The following is a 20,966-nucleotide window of genomic DNA, read 5'->3' on the forward strand; positions in this document are numbered from 1 at the left end:
TTTTTTTACTGATTTATGTTAGGCTCCTTAAGCTCAGTCATACAATCTTAATACCCTGAACATCAAGATCAAGATCAGTAAATGGCGCGGACGAAAAAAACGATAACATCAAGGCATGACGATCTCTTCCACCGATTTGAATTGTATGTAGTTATCATCAGATCCCTTATTATTCTATGGTAACATTATAGGACAGCTACGGACTATGAAGGATTATAAATAATAATAAAGGTAAGTTTGCTGTTATGTTTGATAATAAGACACCTCCTAAAAAACATCCCAAAGAAGAAAAAAATCATTAAAAATTTGTACTATAAAAAGAAAATTACGTATTTTATTTTATCGAGAAAACCAACCCTCTGTTTGATTTACATTGTTTTTGAATTACGCGACCTCTCCAAGAACGCAACACTCGCGTAAATCGAGAGTTACCTGTACTGCATTTGACTTTCAGAACTACTTTCCTCTCACTTCATTCTTCCACTCCTATATTTCTTCCATAACTACCCTGAACATCTTTTCTCTTGCATGCTCATACCTCACACATTCCAGCAGCAAGCATTCCACAGCTTCATCCACTCCTCTCTCACACATCACGCACAGCTTGCTTCCACCATTCTTCCAACTGTACACAACTGTTCACCTCTAGGGACTCCATCCTAGCTATAAGAAATAGGCCCCCTCTAAGGCTACCATCATAGAAACTTTCATACCTTGGGTGGTCCTCCCTATACCATTCCAGGGTTGGCTTCCCTATCATTCCTCTTTTCCATTCTTCCTCTCCTCTTTTTCCCACACTCCTATTTATTTCTCTTCGCACATGAGACACGTGCTGTTTTTGGCTAATGTTTCTCCTGTGGTAGCCATCTTGCATGAGGTTAATACAGATATTGTTGCATTTTATTTCTCAGAATTTAGTTCACTAACTATTAGCTTGCAGAAAATTATAGAATTTTTTTTTTTGAGATAACATGAAAATAAAGCTAGCCACTATTCATGATGGTAAAACTGACGTTATATGTTGTACAGTAATCCCTCGTCTATCGTGGGGGTTTGGTTCCAGAACCCCTTGCGATAGGCTAAAATCCGCGAAGTAGCGACCTTTTATTTTTTATTATTTATATATATTTTAAGGCTTTATAAACCCTCCCCACACTCTTGCAAATCTTTCCCACACTTCTATAATCACTTCCCACGACATTTCGTCATTACGACGCGGTCCCAATAAATGATTTTATACGTTTGTTAGATTTGTTAAGTTTAAGTGAGATATCATAGAGAAGGCAGGTGGAGGGATGAAATGAGAACTGTCAGTGGAGCAGGAGGAAGTACACTTAACATCAAGCACAGAGAAGTGGGTGGTCATGAGAAAGGCATTTGGCCAACAGTAGACTTAATAGTTGGATGATGATTGCCTTGAAATAGCCTTGATAAGACACTTAGGGTTGTATTATGAGACATTTCGCCGCCCAAGAACACCTATTTGACAAGGCTTTCGCAGGAGTTGTGGGCATTTCCAGTAGTAGTTGTATGACCCTGGTGGTAGTTTGACCCTTCTTCTGTACCCTGAGCCTAAAAACACTCATTAGAACCTCACTGATATCCCCCTTTGACCTTTAGAAATAACTGATGTGAGAAGGGGAAGTGTCTTGTAATACCAGCCTTAGTTTATCCATCGTGTACTTCCAGGTTATGAAGCCATGTCCCACGTTAAGAAGCTGTCAATTCTTGGTGTAAGAAGTTTCGGACCTGATGAAGCCAAACTAATAGAGTTCTCCACCCCACTAACCCTCATTCTTGGGCAAAATGGATGTGGCAAAACGGTAAGTTGAGTGAAATGATGCCAAGTATGTAGTGCCAGGCATACATTTGCAGGGCTGGAATAAAAAAATCATCCCCGGGAAAAAAGGAAAGTACAGCTTGTGTTTTTTTTTTCTAATTTGAGTTCTTTTTAGCCTGTTGAGCCCACCAGTAATACATAGTGCAGTAACGCTGAGCCACTCCGATTTTTTTGATAATTAATTTTTGTCAGAAATCCAATTGATTCACAGTCATCACACCTGAAACACATAAAAGCACTCACCATAGCCACACAACATGCAGAACATACCTACTGAGGGGGGTACACTGTATTTACCTAGTTGTATTGACCTAGTTGTAATTTTACAGGGCCTGGGCTTACGCTCGTGTGGTCCCATCTCCGTATCTATAATTATCCAACTTTTCCTTGAAACTTTGCACACTCTTCGCCGATACTATTTCTTCACTTAGGCTGTTCCAAACCTCTATATTTCTTTGTGGGAAGCTATATTTCTTTATGTCTCTTGAGCATCTTCCCTTCCTCAACTTTTTACTATGTCCTCTTGTGTTCCTGCTGGAAGGTTCCTCTCTTAGTAGCAATTTCTCGTTATCTACTGTGTGTCATCCAGGGTTTGGCAGGGCAGGAGGGGCAGCGTTGCCATGTGGTCATCTGCATCAAACGTCAGGCAGTGGTTTACTCATACATTACATGAGAGTATAGTCTATGTCATATGAAAATGTCCACAAGCCTCTCCCACTGCCTGAAGATGGTGGAGCCTACACCTTTCCTTATTGATAAGTGGCTGACCATGTCCAAGCTAAATTCGCACCTACCGACTGCTAGACGGAAAGGGTGGCAAATCCCACGAGATGAAATTAAACACTTGACCTACCTCTCTCTCTCTCTCTCTGTTCTGCATGTTATGTGGCTATGGTGAGTGCTTTTATGTGCTTCAGGTGTTATGACTCTCTCTCTCTCTCTCTCTCTCTCTCTCTCTCTCTTTTTTAAACACATGTTCAGTATATTAGTACATGGCAATATTTTTTCCGTCTGGTGGGAAGGATTATCCAAAAGTACTTGCTGATTTTCTCTTTCCAGACAATTATTGAATCCCTCAAGTATGTCACCACGGGAGATTATCCACCCGGGACCTCTAATGGATCCTCGTTTGTCCATGACCCCAAGATGGCCAGGGAGACAAAGGTAAACATGTAATATTTTATTTTTATAAAAATGGTACAAACAACAGTAAGTGAATGGAGAGATGACAGGCCCATAAACAACTTTCTCAATGAAGGGGAGTTAGTGAAAATTAAAAGAAAATACAGCATGAGAATAGTTATTTACTAAGTACATCACGGAGCACTTTGCTAAAGTAAGTTGCACACTCTTTGCTATTAGTTAAGTGTTACATTGGTGCCTTGATGTCTGAACTAACTTGGGTTCTGGGCAGTGGTGGTCATGATTCTCCCAAGTGCTAGTGTAAGGGAGCTAACTTTTTTGTTATCAGATTAGCGTTTTCACTAACTTTTGAAACTCTTAGCGAACCAATTAGCTTCCACTAAACTTAATTCTGTCAACATTACGGCTGTCAACAAAACTCAATGCGCAGTGGGGGCACCTGTGCAAAATTTTAGAATTATAAGATGTTAACCTTTTCAGTACGGCGACGTCGGCGTCACCATATGGAAAGGGTTAATCCTCTTTTAAACCTCTTAATCCCCTTCCATTTCCTTTTAACCCTTTCCATACTGTGACGCCGACGTCTGTGTCACGTACTGAAAGGGTTAAGGGGGTACGGGGCACCTGAGGTCATCTACCTAAACTATCTGGGGTATTGCGATGAATCTTTGCAGGTAAGTAAGCCTCTGTGTTGCCTACATTTTGTACGAGCCAGAACAATGTATGTATACTTATATGTATACTTGTACGTATATGTGTGCGTATACGTGTAGCGACACTTAAAATTACACATCACCTTTAATACATAAACAATCACTTTCATATTTTGACTGTGAATAGTCTTTAAGTATGCCTAGAGCCCTAGGGAAAATATTCTGAAAGCTTCCTTTATAGAAAGGCATAATGGTATTTCTTTTATTATGTTCGTCGAATATCGGGTAAAATCGTGTTTTTTGTCACTTTTTCCTCTTAATACTCCCATCTCCTTTACCCTAGCAACAATATTTAATCATACGTCCCTAGCTACTTGTACATCAACATTCCCTGCACTGTTCAAGTAATTCTGATTGATGTTAGATTTTCTGCGATTAAAAAAAGAGACAAAATTTATTGAACGTAGATATGATTAATTTAAGAATATAAATGTATGTTACTGCCTTATTTTCTCACCCATTGGAATGATTTTCACATATCTTAGTCTTCATCATAAAGAAGTAAAGTTGGCTAAAGATGATTGCAATATTTCATTTATAAGTACCTTATTTTTAGGAATAAGTACCGTTAGGTGCACAGACGGCACCATCAGAAAATTCTACTTTTGCACCTTTGCCGGTTTGTTTATATCAAACCTCACTGCTGGGGGTCCTCAGAGTACCTAAATCATTGCTAAGATGTTTATTTTAGCCAGCAGTGGGTGCCTTCTCTCCCCTCATTAGATACCCCTCGCCTTGTTTGCTCCAAGAGTTCTTCATACTTCTTTATACTGTTATCCTCAATAATCTTTTGATGTTTACTAAATGTCTTGTAATGCTTCATTTTCATATTCATTGTCATGCAAAACTTCTGCGCCGCTACATGCCCATCTCCACAGTGCAAGCCTGCCTCTACTGCTCCACGATGCTCCTCATAACTTCCATGCGCTCCACCTGGTGAAGTACACCATGTGGTTTTTTCAGAGCACAACTCACATTCTGCTTCAAATGTCTTTGCCATTCCACACTAACGTTTCATTGTTACGTTCATCTTCTCGCCACACTCACATCTAGCAAGAGAATTTACCCACTGCAAAAAACTGTTCCTTTCCACCATCATAAATTCACTTTCATTTTCCACTAAATTTTGTTCAGTCTCAGCACTGAATTCCAACCTTCTTGCTGAAGCCGAGATGAACGAAGCACTTGAAGAAGGTGTGGAGGTAGCTGCGGGTGGTGTAATGTCAGTGGGGCGAGGAGGAGGAGGAGGAGGAGGAGGAGGTGATGGTGGTGGCAGGGTTGGTGATGACGGCAGCGGAGAAGCGATGTTCCTCTTCAGCCCACTCAGATGCTGCTTCCTCGTCTGTTTGAAGCTTCTCTTTGTTTTTTCTATTGGCCATGATGATTGTAGAAATGAAAAATATATGGTGAATAAGGTAAATAAACACCAGGAGCCAGAAAAAGTATGATGTAGTGGAGCTCATAGACATGCACCCACCCGCTCTGAAAGTTCACGGGTGACTGACACGCCACGCGTGGTGCCGCGGTAATTTATCAACTGCTCTCTCTAGCACCCCTTCCAGACCGACATATATGCAGCTGAACACAAGTGAAGCGAAATTTGAGTGAAAATTAGCCTTTATTCTATGCACGTAGAAGGCTCCAACTTGCCACGCCCCCTCCAGTGGATCAGGATGTATAACTCGGTCCATTTAAACCCGCACCAGACTTTAAAATTTGCGCTACGAGGAAAACATTGGTTGGAGATTATTTCTAGATGGTATATGAATGTTTTTAACCCAGTTTTGCAAAATGCTATATTTTGACCTCCCCCCCACCAAAAAAACAAAGAAAACCAGGTGTCTCGTACCCCTTTAAATACAATATCTGATAAGTAAAAATCAAATGTACGATGGGATTTCATAATGTCTGTTTTGTAGTGCATAATGACAAACAAGACAAATATACTAAGCCGAGCATTAGTTAATACACTTGACCCTTGATTTCCTGGACTAATGAAAGGGGGGTAACAGCTGTCCTGGAATCAGAAAAATCTGGAAATTGGAAATTGCTACAGTCTGGTGAAATGGCCCATCCATAGACGTTTACAATACTTGGTCTGGTAATTGCCAATATTCTGTACAGGTAACTCTCAATTTACGCGACTATTGTGTCCTTGAAGAGGTCGCGTAAATCAAAAACAATGTAAATGAAACGAGAGGTAAGTTTCTATCGAAAAATAAATATTCACTTCATTCAGTGGAGGGAGAGAGAGAGAGAGAGAGAGAGAGAGAGAGAGAGAGAGAGAGAGAGAGAGAGAATATCCATATCACCGAGATATCCACTCAGGCACTCAGTCTCTGCCTCACTCGTTTGAGGAAGAAATGAGGGACACCATGAGTGACTGGCTAGTATTGGTACCGGTACCGAGCAGTCTGGTACCAGTACCGTACTGTATAGCTGGTACTGTCTGTACTGGTATTGGTACCGGTACCTGCCTACCCCTATTGTTGAGTAGCGTGGCAGCGTGGGTACTGTATTGTTGTTCAAGTGGCGCGCGGGAAGAACTGAGCTCAGCCGTGTGAGTACAGTTGCGAGAGACATCTGGTGGCCAATCCATAAAATATCGCGTATAAGTGAAAAAAACGTGTTAATTAAACATTTATTTGGATTTTGGATCCCGCGTTATTTAAAAAACGCGTAAACCAAACTTGCATAAATCGAGAGTTACCTGTATCTTCCTCGGACTTTTCGCATGCTTTGTCCAGCATATTTAAGCAGCGCATCTAAGAGATTAACTAAAGCTAAGCTTCTTACCACCACTTGCACTGTCACTTTTCACTTTCTTGGGAGGCATAATGAAGGTTAATTTCAAGAAAATATGCAAAAAATATCAAGAACTAAGAGTGGCGTTCAAAGCAGGGGAGCTCGAGCGTGACTGTCAAGAATGGCTTCCAGCGTTGCCGGGTCCACGTTTTTCCCGCACAATTGGGCTATTTTTCAAGGGAGTGTGCGGTAAAAAATGGCAGTTGCGGGTTGGCGTTTTTTGAGGCTGGAGTCCGCGGTATCACATTCACCGACCTGGCTACACTGGTGGGTTCGTCTGCAGCCGTTTGTTTGTGTTCGAATTGCGATGCAGATTCGAATTGGAGGACAAAATTTGTTCGATAAATGCGTTCGAATTGGGAATTGTTCGAATTGAAAGGCGTTCGAATCACGAGGTACCACTGTACTTGTTGTACACAACATTTGCTTATGCCTCCATAGGTTATGTAGCCCCAAATTTGATATATGGTATTCATATGTTCATGGTGTTCTTTGGGCTGGAGTAGGCTGGAATGTAACTCTTCCTCATATTATTATTGATTTACATGGGAGTACATGTTTCTCGTCATCATCATCATCATCTCATCGACGCCTGCTCCTAGGAGCTCCCACCAGGAGATGACCACGACAGAAGAGTTTCCATCTCTCTCTATCCAGACACTCCCTCTTTGCTTGCTCAAAGTTTCTCATGGATCTTTCCCCCCTCTCCCTAACGTACTCTTGCACCCTATCCTTCCATTTCACTGGAGGTCGTCCTCTAACATTCCCTCCCTCTATCTCACTCACATACACCCTTCTAGTCATCTTACTCTCCTCCATTCACTCCACGTGACCAAACCACTTTAAAGTCTGTCGCTCCACTTCTTCCACCACTCCACACTTCTTCCCTTCACCCACGTGACACATTCCAAAACGTTCATACACACTTTCATTACTCATTCCATCCATTCTACTCACACCACAAGCACTCCTCAAATAACTCATTTCCACTGCCTGCACTCTAGACCTCTGACTTTCATTCCAGGCCCACGTTTCACTTGTATATGTGAGGGTTAGTACTATTATTGTATTTCTCAAATCCCTCTTTACCTCCATGCTCACACTTCTGCCATTCATGATATGTCCCAAAGACCCTACCACCTTTCTTCCTTGCAATGCCCTTCCTCTTGTCTCTCCTTCTGTACCACCATGCTTACACATAACTGATCCAAGGTACTTAAACTCATTAACCTCCTCCATTTCTTCACCATTCAAAATTATTTTGCATTCTTTTTCAATCAATTCCCACTCTATATGGGCATACAAAATCCACAACCTCACTTCTACTCCACTCACAAACCATCACTTTACTTTTCTTGACATTTCCTTTCAGCTTTCTCCTTTTACATACACTATCAAAAACACTGACCACATTTTGTAAGTCACTTTCATTTTCCGCAGTGAGCACTGTGTCATCAACAAATAAGATTGAATTCAGCACCCACTTCCTTCGCTCAGCGTACATTTTTACTCCAACTTCCCCAACTTTGCCCCTAATTTCTCTCATAACACCATCCATATAAATATTGAACAACCATGGTGACATGACACACCCCTGCCTCAAGCCCACTTTTATCTCAAAATGTTCACTTGTTTCTCCAGTAATTTTGACACATGCAGATGCATCCTCATAGAAAGACTTTATTGCACTAAGCAGTTTTCCTCCCACACCAAATATCTTTAAAACATCCCACAATGCCAGCCAATCAACTCTGTCATAAGCTTTTTCCAAATCCATGAATGCAGCGTATAGTTTCTTTCCTTTTTCTAATATTTTTTATACTACCATCCTGAAGGCAAATATCTGATCTACACATCCCCTTCCCTTCCTGAAGCCTCCTTGTTCTTCACTGATTTTCTCTTCTGTAAGTCTTTGCACCCTCTCTATTATGACTTTTCCATATACCTTTCCAGGTATAATCAGCAGACTTCTATAGCTCCCACATTCCCCTCTCCTGCCCTTCCCTTTGTAAACTGGGACAATGATGGCTTTTGTCCAGTCTGCTGACCCCCCCCCCCACCCCCCCCCCCTCCCATGTTACTTGACATATCTTGACCATCCATTTAGTAACTACATCTCCTCCACACTTCAACATTTCTGCTGAGATTCCATCAATTCCTGCTGCCTTTCCATTTTTTAATCTTTTTATTGCTTGATTTACTTCTTCATATGTTATACTTCCTTCTTTATATACTCCTCCTCTACCTCCACTCAAAATTACTTCTGTCACAACCGCTGGACCTCCATCTTCAAAATTCATTAAGTTTTTGAAATATTCTCTCCATCTCTCTTTCTCTCTCTCATGTTTCCTTGTTTATAAAATGGTTATATGTAAGTATTTTAAGGATCAAAACCCATAAGCAGGACAGTGATTGCCTGCATATCCTCCTTCTGCAGTTTAAGTAGACTGACTATATCCCTGCAGGTGAAGGCTCAGGTCAAGCTCCAGTTCTGCAACGTCAAAGGAAAAGTGATGACGGCTGTCCGTGCCTTAGAGGCAACACAGAAGCCCAAGAAAGTGGAAGTGAAGACCCTCACCACAACCATTGGCATGAAGGATGACAATGGCCACATTGTCACCATAGATGGGTAAGCTGTTTGTAATCCATTTGTAACCTGGAACAGTGGTGCACCATTACAGTAAAGTCAAAGGTCATTTTCTCCATATAGACTTCTACCTTTAACTGATCATCTTCAAACTTGTAAAGTCCATTGCAGTTCTAGTTCCCTTTCCCTTTTATTGCTTCATTCAAGCTCACTGCTCTTCTGAACTTGCTCATTCCATGCCTACCTCAGTCTTGCTGGCTGCTACCTTCTACTCCAGGTCATGTCTATGCTCTCCAACTTCTTAATGCAAGAGCTAACTGAAATTTTCATTCTTTCATCCCTAAAGGATACTCAGCTGTCACCTCGCCAAAGAGTACAGGCCAATATCTATTACTCCAGTCCTATCAAGTGTTTGAGTGACTACTTGCTAAATGCCTTTCTTGTTTCCTGAAGTTTAATAACTTGTGACCATGTACCAGATATGGATTCTTGTCCTTTTGCCAGGTGTTGACAACACCTAACCCTTTCTATACGGCGACGTTGACGTCGGCGTCCTGAAGCGCCCAGTACAATATACGGCGACATGACGGCGAAGCCTATGTTGGCATCTTTGTGACATTTAGACATTTAGTTTTAGTTGTTGCTGAGTGACCCCGTATTCTGTTCTGACTCTACCTAGAGACTCCGTATATGATACGATGTCTTATTTGACTTTCAACGTTATTATAGTGTAATAACATAAGTGTGTCTTACGCGCATTTATACTTGACAGTAACAATCAGTTCTAACAGAAAATAACAAAAAATGAGAAAGAAGTGATATATGTGTATGTGTGGGAGTTGTTGAATTCCTCTTCCTCTGAGTTGCCAAGTGGCTGGGTAGTGAGTGCTTATCTCACCACCCCCTCGGCTCAAGGACGCGGCCTCCCCTCTCTGCCTCCCTTTCATCCTCCCGCTGTCTCTGTTCTCTTTCATTCTTCCTTCCTTCCTTCTACCTCCTCCCTCCAGGGTGTGTGTGTGTGTGTGTGTGTGTGTGTGTGTGTGTGAGAGAGAGAGAGAGAGAGAGAGAGAGAGAGAGAGAGAGAGAGAGAGAGAGAGAGAGAGGGGGTCTCTTTCATTCTTCCTTCCTTCCTTCTACCTCCTCCTCCAGGGTGTATGTGTGTGTGTGTGTGTGTGTGTGTGTGTGTGAGAGAGAGAGAGAGAGAGGGGGGAGGGGAGGAGGTGCATCTTCCACAAGTTTCAACTTGCTGTTCCTCGACTCTTCCCTTCCTTTCTAACCATCTAATTTATGTGTGTGTGTGTGTGTGAGAGAGAGAGAGAGAGAGAGAGAGAGAGAGAGAGAGAGAGAGAGAGAGTGGGAGGGGGAGGGAAGGTGCCTCTTCAACAAGTTTCAACTTGCTGTTCCTCGACTCTTCCCTTCCTTTCTAACCATCTAATTTATGTGTGTGTGTGTGTGTGTGTGTGTGTGAGAGAGAGAGAGAGAGAGAGAGAGAGAGAGAGAGAGAGAGAGATGCTAATCTCTCACAAATTTCTCTGTATCTTTATGCTTACATCTCAAAATTATCAAATAATTTATGTTTCTCTATGTGCACTATTTAATTTTGCATGTTTTTATATCTAATACATGATGATTATGTTGAAATTATGGCTTAAAACTTGTTATAATCAGAAGTGACGTTTGAAATTTGGCGCACGTGGCCAGCCTGGATACGGGGCGGGGTGCCGTTTTCGCCCGGTCGTAGTGAAGGGGTTAATACTCATGGTGATTGTTTCCATAAACATTGTGGGCAAAGCCAGTCAATCCACTGTAAGACTTCTTGATGAAACATCATTTTTGTCCTACACTATCAAGTGATTTGAAATTTTATAAGATCTCAATGTCCTCACCACATGCATGAATAGACTGGACAGTTTAATCGTGGAAGTCTCCAAATACCTCTACCTTGGTCATGGTCTAGGAGACCTGAGGCCCTTAGTGTTTCACCTCCTCATGCAGTACTTTGAGAGCCTTCAACAGAACCTCTAGTGACTCGGCATCATTGGCAAAAGCAAAGTTGGTGACTGGTATTGCCAAAGATGCTCCTTAAGCTTATCTATCTCATCCTGAACTACTTGCCTGGTAATGATTATATCCCTCAATTTATCGCCATCCCCGTCTTCGTACACCTGAACCCTTTCATGTGGTTCTGGTGACGCGTGGCATGCAGCTGTTTGTTGTATGGGTGTGGTTGTGTGGTTTTCAAACAATGCAAATGGCGGCCGGGCTGGTGTTGTGAGAAGTAACTCCTCGCACAAGACTCATGATCTGCAGTTTCTGGTATCATATTTACCCCATTATTCTCACTAATATTAATAAGTAATAATGAATACATGGTTATTTTTTTTCCAATATGATTTTTTATGTAGCTTGTACTGCTCGAATTGGCAACAGTGCTCCTTGGTCATACAAAATAATGCAAATGGCAGCTGGATCATGTCGGCACCCGACTTAGAAGCAGGATAACAACAAGGCATGGGCGATCCTCTACCGATTTCATATTTGTATAGTAGTTATTTGATCGCCCTGTATTCTATGGTAACATATTATAAGACAGCTATGGACTACGAAAGATCATAAACAATAATAAAGGTAAGTTTGCAGTTGTTATTGGACAAGACATAAAAAAGACCCTTAAAACAACCCAAAGAAGAAAAAAAATCATTAAAAATTTGTACCTTCAGCATATAACGTGCAGGGGTAAACTTTCAGGCGTATGTGAAAAAGGTGCACGTTATATGCCGCGAAATATGGTAAGTAAGGTTGCACAATAATGGGGCTCAGCCTTCCTGATAAGTGAAGGGATTGGAGTTCAATGTTGTTGATGTTACTGTCTTCACCACTAACACCACTTTCAATACTTGAAAAGGTCACTTTCAGCTCTCCAAATTGTGCTCACACTGAGAGCTCTTTTGGGGGTAAGAGGAGGCTTATGAGGAGTTGAGGTCGCTGGCCATAGACACTTGGGCGTGGAATCAGATGATGAAGAACCAAAAAACTCTGCTCCTGCCATTGTTACCGTCACACAAACACTGAGAATGGCACGGAGGAGTTGTGTAGCAGCCTAGGAGTCACACTGATCCATTAATCCCCATGCAAACCTTAAAATTGCAGCAGAAAAAGGCAGACTGAAAAAAAAAATCAATTAAAATTTGTACCTTTGACGCATACTGTGCAAGGGTAATTTTTTGCCATATTCTGAGTGAAAAATGTGTGCTTTATATGCCACAAAATACGTTAGTTGAAAGAACTATTGCCATGCTCTTAGAACTATAATACAGAGCAGGTTTATATGGCTGCACAGAGGAATCATACTGATCACTTGAAAGATATTCTCATCAGTACATTACAAGCTCATAATTGGTGGGCTTTGGTGATGTTTGCTCTGTTAAATTCCTTTTTCTTAGCCTGTTTTGAATCATAAACTTTACATTTCTATATTTTCATGCATAACACATTAGCCTCTCAGCATTTATACAGTTAACCCCTTCAACACGAAGACGCGTATACTGCGTCCTTGCGTGCCCCGTTCCATATCCAAGGACGCGCATACTGCATCCTGGCTCGCTTTAGCCAATATACGAGTTATTTTATCTCTATATGCTTACATCTCAAAATTATAAATTAGTTTATGTTTCTTTATGTGCACCATTTAATTCTGCATGTTTTTACATATAATACATAATGATTGTGTTGAGTTTATGGCTGAAAACTTGTTATATTCAATAGCGACATTTGAAATTTGGCGTGCGCGGCGATCCCAGATATGGCGCGAGGTGCCGTTTTGGCCCAGCCGTAGTGAAGGGGTTAAAATCCAATAATCCAAACACATATAATCTGAAAATCCCAATAGTCCAGATTTTCTCACGTGGCTGACCAAAGTTCTAAAAATGAAAAATAAAAAAGGAAATAATCAAATGAGTTGCTGAATGTGCCTAATGGCGCCAAGATTTGGGCACAAGAAACAGGAGACTTTGGAGAGATTTGAATTTAGTCTAGTTGTTTACAGTCAAATATTTACCTGATCTCTAGTGTCTAGTGCCGTATATCGCTGGATAGAAGGCTCCCACGGCTCCTACAAGTGACAGTCCTGAGCTGATGCTTGAGGATGATGAGTGAAAATGATAAAGTGACAACAGAAGGTTTAGGGAATTTTGCACAGCACAGCAATGAGGTAAAAGAGTATTATAAATGAGTGCAAAGTGAAGATACATTACTCAGGCTGCCTCAACTCTGCTCCGTGGCTGTCATAGGTGTTCACCCTTTCAACGGCACCTCCATATTGCTTGTCATTTATTTATGTGTGTCTGCTTTACTTTTTTGTGCCTTTGTAATGTTTGGATTTTGGATCTGCTCTCTTTACATGGATTTACCTTCTCAAAACTGTTGTTCAGCACTTTTATGCATTACTGATAATTAACCTGGTAGCAGCGACAGGCCAAATTTGTGCCATGATTTTAACCCCCCAAAATAGATGATACATAAACTGATCACAAATGCTTTGATATATATTATGAAATGGTTTGTGTGAGGGGTGATTTTTTCTCATTTTTCTCGCTTGGTGGGACCATTAAGAAACATGATCCCCGCTGCTACCGGGTTAAAATAAATCATGTTGTATCTTTTTCTGATTACGTGAATAATCTGAGCAATTTGATAATTCAAAGGACTTTTAATCCACTGCCATTCGGATTATTTGACTTTTACTGTTTATTCTTTAACCTCTGTTTTCTTTGTGCTCAGTTCCCAGGTACTCTTCCTTTGTGTTGCATAGTGTATATGGATTTGTGTTTCAGGAAATGCAATGATGTCTTGGCCAGCCTGTCAACATATTTGGGAGTTTCCAAAGCAATTTTAAACAATGTCATCTTCTGCCACCAAGAAGATTCAAACTGGTGAGTTCCGTTGCACTGTGTTGCAGAATTGTGTTTTCAAGTGACCTGTGTGGTAATAGGCGCACCTAACATCACCGTAGCCGATCCAGGATTCAGTACGTTTCCTAACTAGTAGAAGTTAATGTTGTAATTGTATTTTGTAAAGAATCCTTATAACCAAAAACTAACTAAAATTATGAGTATTCTTTTTCTTTAACAGAACATTGAATAAACAACAAAACAATAATATGAAAATACGTACGTTGCCTGGTCATCGTACTCAGAGCACAGTATTTACCGGTTTCTGACGCCTAACTATTGCCAAGAAACATCAGGATCTAACTCTTTTAACGATAACTATAAATTAGTTTCGTTATTGGAGCCCAGAAGACAGTTTAGGGGTAGGAAGTTGGGAAATATAATCGGCTGAGTACGACAATCTGGCAACGTTGTAGCTCCGCGACCCGAGCCAGCCTATACGCCATTTTTGGGGTATCAGATACCATAAATAGCATATTTTTACTGCGCAGAGCAGGTGATGTCACTTACTGTGACTTCATGAGCTGTCATATTTATCTATTTGTGTATATTTCATGGTGGCAAAACTTTCATTACTAGTTTCATATTTACTAGTGACACAAATATGTGACTTTTTCACAATAGAATTTCACTAAAACAAGTGAATCAGACACCACAGAAATATTACCAGTGTGTGTATGAATGAGTACAAAGATAAGCACATACTTTGATTTAACTTTAGAATGTCTCGTGGATCATTAATAAATAAAAACAAAATATCTGGATAGGCTACTCTTTAGTCCGTTAGGCTATGACTGCCAAAAAAGTCCCTCCACCAAGTTTGTACCCCCCTTTTGGTGATTGTTAGGTGTGCCTATTTATGTAGGTAAATTACTTTATATTTCATTTTGCTGGTGCTCTGATTAATTGTTCAGCAGATGTGAGAAGGTGCACTTTTTTCTCACAGTAAGACTTCAGAAAATCAGCAAGTGTCTTTAGAGTCAAATGTCTGCATTACCTGTAGGTGTGTAACCTCGGTGCATTGCAAGTGTACAGACTCCAGGGTGTCATATGTATCAGTACCTTTGGGTTCAGTTGGTGTTTGTTCATTTTCTAACTTGAAATGTTTTGTGTTCACTCAACAGCAACATACATACTTTGATGCTGGGTGTGTTACACCATTCAAACCACAGACTTTCTCTCCATATGAATGCTGTCTGTGTCATATTGTAATGTTTGATTTTTCATATTCGTTTGGTATTAAAAAAAGTTATAGTAAAACCCGTAATACATAACTTATTCCAATGGTACTATGAATTTTAACCACACACTACCTCTGTCAGTCCTCAAGTTTTTAACCCTTTCCATACGTGACGCAGACATCGGCGTCACAGTATAGAAAGGGTTAAGAGGAAATGGAAGAGGATTAATCACCTTCTAAACCTCTTAATCCTCTTCTAAACCTCTTAATCCTTTTCTAAACCTCTTAATCCTCTTCTATTTCCTCTTAAGAGGTTTAGAAGAGGATTGAGAGGTTTGGAAGGATTAACCCTTTCCATACGGTGACGCCGACAGTGACGCTGACGTCGGCGTCACTATTGAAGGGGTTAAATATACGTGTTTACTATCACTAACACATATTGTATTTTTCAAACAACTTTAAAGGCCGAGTCAGTAGCTACACCAACACTGTGCCTGTCGTCACCAAGGCCACCCACATCCCTCATTTCCTCCTCAGGATCATCACTTGTGTATGATTTATCATATTCAGTCACTGGTCTGATAATAATCACAATAATAATTAACATCAGACTCATACTCATCTCTTTCGTCACCATGTGCAATACCAGCCATCTTTGCTCCTCTCAGTTAACTCTTTTCAGCACTGCTGCACTCTACTTCACCGTCATCTCTGATTATTACACTAAATGATTCTGAAACCTTTATTTATCTCAAAGGATATATAATTCATTAGTATTTTCCTTCATAACCCCATAAATAAAACAAAATGTGAAATATTATATTACACTGCATCACTACCACCACCACACTGGCTCAGTAATATGTAAATAAATCCTAATTTTCTAATTGGCTGGGTGTCAAAGAAGATGGAGTTCTGTTGGCCAATGACGTAGCTGGACTCTGGAGGCCAGCTTGAAACAAGTGCGAATTTTGAACTGAGCATGACGTAGCTTGCTTGCCAAACCACGTTCATGGCCTCGCATGCCGTAAGGGTTAAAGAGGTGTTGTGATCTTCTTGTGTTTTTGATTTTCACCTTGATTCTTTGCTTTCCAGGCCCCTTGATGAAGGAAAGAAGGTGAAGGAAAAGTTTGATGCCATCTTCAATGCTACAATGTACATCAAGGCTCTGGAGGCCATCAAGATGAAACGCGCCAAAATGAAGACACGTAAGTTCATGGAATATCTTCAAAAGGTTTACTTCTATTGGATAAGCTTGGGGTTAATTGAAGGGGTTGAACAAGATAGGATTCAAGTTGATCCATGACAACTTCCCTCATTTTAGTGGTTATAATGTTCTTGTTTTTCATGGCTAATGTGCTTGTAATTTTGTTGTTAGTGTTTAGTGTTTCATTATTTTGTGGATCGTTCTGTAAAGAAATAATTTTGGTGAAAAATTTGAGTCATGTAAGTAAAGGTATGGGTGCTCACTACCAGACAGTGGTGGGCACCGCTAACTGGTAATCCACTAATTAAGAAGTTAGCTTCGCTTACGCTAAACCATTAAACTGATAAAGGAATTAGTGGCAGCTAATGCTAACTGCTAACCGCTAACTTTTTTGTGTATGGATTTAGCTTCGGTTTAGTATTTTGGCTCTAAAACCCTTAAAAACAAACCCAATGATCTGAAATATTAATATGTGTTAGTTTAGACACAACTTTCCAGAACAGTATACCATGCCAGAGTCAAATGATGATCAAACTGGGTGGCATGCACTGGGTGTGTCCTCTTGACATGTGACTTCAAGTTGTAAAGGCTCGCTGTCTGTCCGTTAATGATGGTCCTCTTGGGGTGGCACATGACGCACTGGAAGTGAAAGACATTGGGGTTCGTCATCTCTTTTGATTTAAGGACAAAGTACTTCTCCCGGTGAGGCCACGGGTTCTGGAACTTCTGGGATTCCTGGCCGTCAGCTTGAGTGTCCTCCGCCTCACTTCTGTTGCCGGCTCCTTAACAGGGTCAGCATCCTCAGGCGGAAAAAAAACGTCCTCATTCGGGTCATCTTCCATGGCGTCGCTAACGATAAACAAGGCGACAATAATGAAAGTAACGACTGCACGGTGACAACGTTGCAGCTGAACTGAACAAAGAGCCCAACAAGCAACAACAAGAAGAGAAAAGAAAGAAGCCTCCAGTTTATCCTAAATCTGTATATCTTACCCAAGATTTACCACAAAGTTATGCATTTTTTTACTTTTCCATAACTGACACTTATTTTTATTCAAGTTTATTTATTTTCAGGTGGAAAATATCAAATTCTTGTTATTAAATCCTGAGTTCAAAGAGTTGGAAATGGAGGATGCATTACCTTAAAATACCAAAATGTTTCCCGAATAATTGTCCAAGCAGCCTACTTTAAGGCATTCTTTACCAAAAAGTGGAAGCCCTGGAGTTATTGCGCCATGTGGCTCAACTGGTGCTGTGTCTGCCCACAACAGACAAGAACAAACCTGTATAAATTTTTAGCGGACTTAAGTTAGCGGAGGAGGAACTTCATTTAGCGGAAGCTAATTGGTCCATTAGCTGTTTCCAAAGTTTGCGAAAATGCTAAACAGCTAATGAAAAAGTTAGCTTCACTAATTAGTGGTTAGCGGATAAGCGGAACCGTGCCCACCACTGCTACCAGATATCAAATACTGAGGTCCTAATGCTCACCCAACATCAAAAGTTATATAACCATACACAAGGATTCAAGGTATGTTCACCCCGATAAGGAAAAACTAATTAAAAAAATATTTGAACTTTCAGTTTGAAACTTTCAGGGTAAATATAAATTTTTTACAGCAAACATTGTGTGTGCATGGGAACACGGTATGTCATGACATCATCGTGTCATGTCTTGTCGACATGATTTTTTTTTGGCCACATCATTTGTTCTAGTGACTTGAAATTTGGCATGTCTTTAGTTGAATAACTTACCATATTTGACGATTTATAAGACACACCTTTTTCCAAATAAATGTCCCTGAAAATCACCCTGTATCTTATAAGGTCAAGGTTCAGCTTTGGGTCATTGGCCAGCAAAGTTTTAGTTGAGCAATGGCACTTAAATTAAACTGCAAACCTCTCTAGAAACGTAAACATGGTGACCATCGCTTTTACACCAACAACGGCAACTCTTTTTTTAAAGTAACAGTGTATAACAGTAATCCTTACCACTACTTCATATAATATGACACCAGTCAGGAAGAAAATTAAGTGACTTAATGCTTGTACCTAAACAAACTAGTGGACGGCTGTACATCAAACCTGACAACACGCACAAGACACGCTGTGTTTCCTTAGTAGACAGGGATCATTGATCTAAGACAGCCCTTCATAAAACTGTTTAACTTTGTTTGATCAATAAACACAAACAATATATGGATAATATTGATGAGATATTGAGAAGATAAGTCGATATTGACAAGTGCCTGTTTCTCCATTTTGCGCTTGTCTTTTAATATTCTTACGTTACATATATGCTCAACAAACATTGAAGCACATTCAAGTTTGAAATTTCACACTTCCTTATGTTTTAAAAATGTACTTGAACATTTCAACAACTAGACTTGTGATGTAGAATAACAACAAAGAAATATGATGCTCAAACTTTATTAAAAATAAAATTACACCATCTAATCACCACACATAACCCTGACATAATAGTAGGGACTGAGACTTGGTTGACTCCTGACGTTGACAGTAGTGAGCTTTTCCCTCCCCCTTTTAGTATGACCGTTTTCCGTAAAGACCGCCCGACAGACCTCGGCAAAGGTGGCGGTGTCATCATCGCCACCAAGCCGGGTCTTTGTGTTAAGCATAGGCCTGACCTTGACACAGGCTGCAAAATCACCTGGGTCCAGTTACAAACCTTCAACTTCTTCTTGCTGCTTTATACAGACCACCTTCTACTAATACAGACTATTTACACAACCTTCAAATTTCTCTTTCACGCATACAGGCAGACAAACACATCTGGATCACAGGTGATTTCAACCTCCCTGACATTGACTGGACTGCAATATCCCCATTTGACCCTCCCGATGCTGACGCCCCCAACCCCATTATTCCCCACACAAACAGACGCCAATTACACGACACATTCATTGACATCATAAATACATTTTCACTCTCACAAACAGTACTCCAGCCAACACGAACACATACTGTAGCACGCCCCGCTGGCCCTTTGACCACAGCACACACACTTGACCTTTTTCTCACCAACAACATTCTTAACATAACAAACACTCAGGTTGTTCCAGGACTTAGTGACCATGACATACTCATCGTTGACGCTGACCTCTGACCAATTAGACATGAACAGAGATCCAGATAGATATTCCTTTATTCGAAAGCTGACTTAGACATGATCAAACAAGACCTAACTGCTTTCAGCACTGAATTTTTTTGCAACAGACCCACACACAAGACTTCCTTCCACCAACTGGAACAACCTGAAACACACCATACACGCCACAATGAACAGACACATACCACAAAAAACACTTTCTAGCAGGTACACACTTCCCTGGTTTTCCAGGGATCTACGCAGACAACATCGCAAGAAACAAAGACTCTACAGACGCGCGCAGACATACAACACAACAGATAATTGGACTGCATACAAAAAACACCAAAAGACATTTGCCAAAAATCTAAGATTAGCGGAACGCAAACACATAGCAACTTACCTCACAGACAACATAAGAAATAACAAAAGATACTTTTTCAAATTCTTTAAGGCGCATAAACATGACACTAACACGATTACATCACTGAAAGACAACAATAACACATTAGTAACCAGCCCACAACACAAAGCACAAATACTCAACACACAGTACAAACAAGAACATAACCTAACATGGTAACACCAAACATGCCACACAGCCCCTTCCCCCTGGGACGTATATTCACGTCTTGGTCGCCAACCGCTCCCATCCGGTGGACGTGTCTATACGTCCTACTTGCTACATGCCACATATGGGAGACTTATATACAGGTAACTCGATTTACGTGAGTTTGGTTTACGCGTTTTTTAAATAACGCGGGGTCCAAAATCCAAATAAATGTTTAATTTACTCGATTTTTTCACTTATACGCGATATTTTATGGAGTGGCCACCAGATGTCTCACGCAACTAGACTCACATGGCGCCGTGGCCACACAGCTGAGCTCAGTTCTTCCTGCGCGCCACTTGAACAACAAAACAGTACCCACGCTGCCATGCTACTCAACAATAGGGGTGGGCAAGTACCAGTACCAGCTATACGGTACGGTACCGATACCAGAGTGCTCGGTACCGGTACCAATACTAGCCAGCCGCTCATGGTGTCCCTCATTTCTTCCTCACACGAGTGAGGCTGAGACTGAGTGCCTGAGTGGATATCTCGGTGATATGGATATTCTCTCTCTCTCTCTCTCTCTCTCTCTCTCTCTCTCTCTCTCTCTCTCTCTCTCTCTCTCTCTCTCTCTCTCTCTCTCTCTCTCTCTCTCTCTCTCTCTCTCTCTCTCTCTCTCTCTCTCTCTCTCTCTCCACTGAATGAAGTGAATACCGTATTTGCGGCATATAACGCGCACCCCAGACCTTAAGACAACAATTTTGAAAAAAAAGTTCTTAAAATGCTCACAAATATGTATGGTTTAAGAACATTGACGATGTACACTTTCCTGAAATTTATATAATTTTGGGCCCTTGGCGTAATCTGTACTGCTTGAATTGAC

General features: G+C 40.8%; 1 protein-coding gene across 3 annotated transcripts in view; it reads left to right on the top strand.

Moving 5' to 3' along the window:
* Positions 1-1,658: 1,658 nt before the first annotated feature.
* The window catches only part of LOC126984303 (DNA repair protein RAD50-like), a 175,944-nt gene continuing 156,636 nt past the window's right edge, over positions 1,659-20,966 (top strand). For all 3 annotated transcript variants that reach the window (XM_050837928.1, XM_050837929.1, XM_050837927.1), the window contains exons 1-5: positions 1,659-1,823; positions 2,900-3,004; positions 8,967-9,130; positions 13,921-14,019; positions 16,313-16,425. In XM_050837928.1, the coding sequence (XP_050693885.1) occupies positions 1,701-1,823; positions 2,900-3,004; positions 8,967-9,130; positions 13,921-14,019; positions 16,313-16,425 (604 nt within the window). In that variant the 5' untranslated portion in view covers positions 1,659-1,700. The remainder of the gene's footprint in view (positions 1,824-2,899; positions 3,005-8,966; positions 9,131-13,920; positions 14,020-16,312; positions 16,426-20,966) is intronic.

This window comes from Eriocheir sinensis, chromosome 56, assembly GCF_024679095.1.
Source record: "Eriocheir sinensis breed Jianghai 21 chromosome 56, ASM2467909v1, whole genome shotgun sequence".
NCBI classification, from domain to species: Eukaryota; Metazoa; Arthropoda; class Malacostraca; order Decapoda; family Varunidae; genus Eriocheir; species Eriocheir sinensis.